The sequence below is a fragment of the Nannospalax galili genome, unplaced genomic scaffold (assembly GCF_000622305.1).
Source record: "Nannospalax galili isolate Female #2095 unplaced genomic scaffold, S.galili_v1.0 scaffold1205, whole genome shotgun sequence".
In the NCBI taxonomy this organism is placed as follows: Eukaryota; Metazoa; Chordata; class Mammalia; order Rodentia; family Spalacidae; genus Nannospalax; species Nannospalax galili.
The window spans coordinates 1,070,171-1,071,349 of NW_008354017.1; the positions used below are offsets into that span (position 1 = coordinate 1,070,171).

Genomic DNA, 1,179 nt, shown 5'->3' on the forward strand with positions numbered 1-1,179 from the left:
ACTGTCTGGAGCATAACACTCAATGTAAATCCCTAATAGGAAAGGGCCAATGATAAATATACAATATGCATGCACATAATACATAGTTCTAATGTGATATTTTCTAATTAATTTAACAAAATACTATGTGTAATTAAAATAGGAAACTTATGCTATGTATAGTGCATGTGCTACATACCATTTTCCTTGTGTACAAAGGCTCCCTGAGGTGATTCAGGGATCCCTTTCCAGACAGTGATGGGCTTGGGGTAGCCGGGGTCCATGGTTTTCATTTCTTCACTATATCTCCAATACCTAAAAAGGACAAATAAACAACACATGCATGGAAAATATTATGCATACAAATGTTTTAATTTTATTAGAATTTTGCTATATGCTTAAATTTGTTACCTGTGCATTTGTTACTGACTTACAAAAACTGCTTGAAATCATTGGAAAGGGTTTTCATAAAGAATCTATTGTAGGTCTTCTTCTGCATATGTTAATTACTTACTGTACATATACTGAAAATGTTAAAAGGAATATGCAGTGTGCTAAAATTAATAATAAATGCTAAGTGCCTTAAACTATTTAAGTATAATTCATATGGGTGTCATAAAAAACATATGTGCACATCCACATCCATGGATAGATACATTGATGTGTTGAATCTTGATGGTCTTAAAGATTTAACTCTGAACAAAACAGATGTGCCCTTGCTTTGATTAATACTGGATTTTTGGATCTATCAGGATACAGACAGTATACTCATTCCCCAGTGAATACATAATATGATAGCAACAGTAGCTGCTATGAAAAAATGAGGCATCAACTGTTATGAAGGAATGCATAGAAGCTGTAGGAAAAGAAGTCCTGTGTAACAAGCTAACTTCTGAGTAGAGAAAAGTGAGGAACAGCACTGAGGAGCATCAGCAGCGAGTGAGGACCAGTGAGTGCCGTGCGGTGAGAAAGTGAAGGAGCGCTTGTGGACTCTGGAAGACTAGCAGTCTCAAGAGAGGAAGTAGAGATAAAAGTATTCTGTTACAGGCATGTGCTTGGGGTGCTTTTATTTGGAGTACTAACAGAGGGTGAGAGTGACTAGGAGTCATTATTAATGGGGAGACAAGATCAATGAAGCAATCAAAACCCATATAAGAATTGCCTGTACACTATAAAGAAGCCTCTGTTTTTTTTTTTTTT

General features: G+C 35.8%; 1 protein-coding gene across 1 annotated transcript in view; it reads right to left on the reverse strand.

The window, feature by feature from the left end:
- Positions 1 to 1,179, reverse strand: part of Mmp16 (matrix metallopeptidase 16) — a 316,715-nt gene that overhangs the window by 7,644 nt on the left and 307,892 nt on the right. Inside the window, exon 9 of the mRNA XM_008851106.3 lies at positions 179 to 294. Within this exon, the coding sequence (XP_008849328.1) occupies positions 179 to 294 (116 nt within the window). The remainder of the gene's footprint in view (positions 1 to 178; positions 295 to 1,179) is intronic.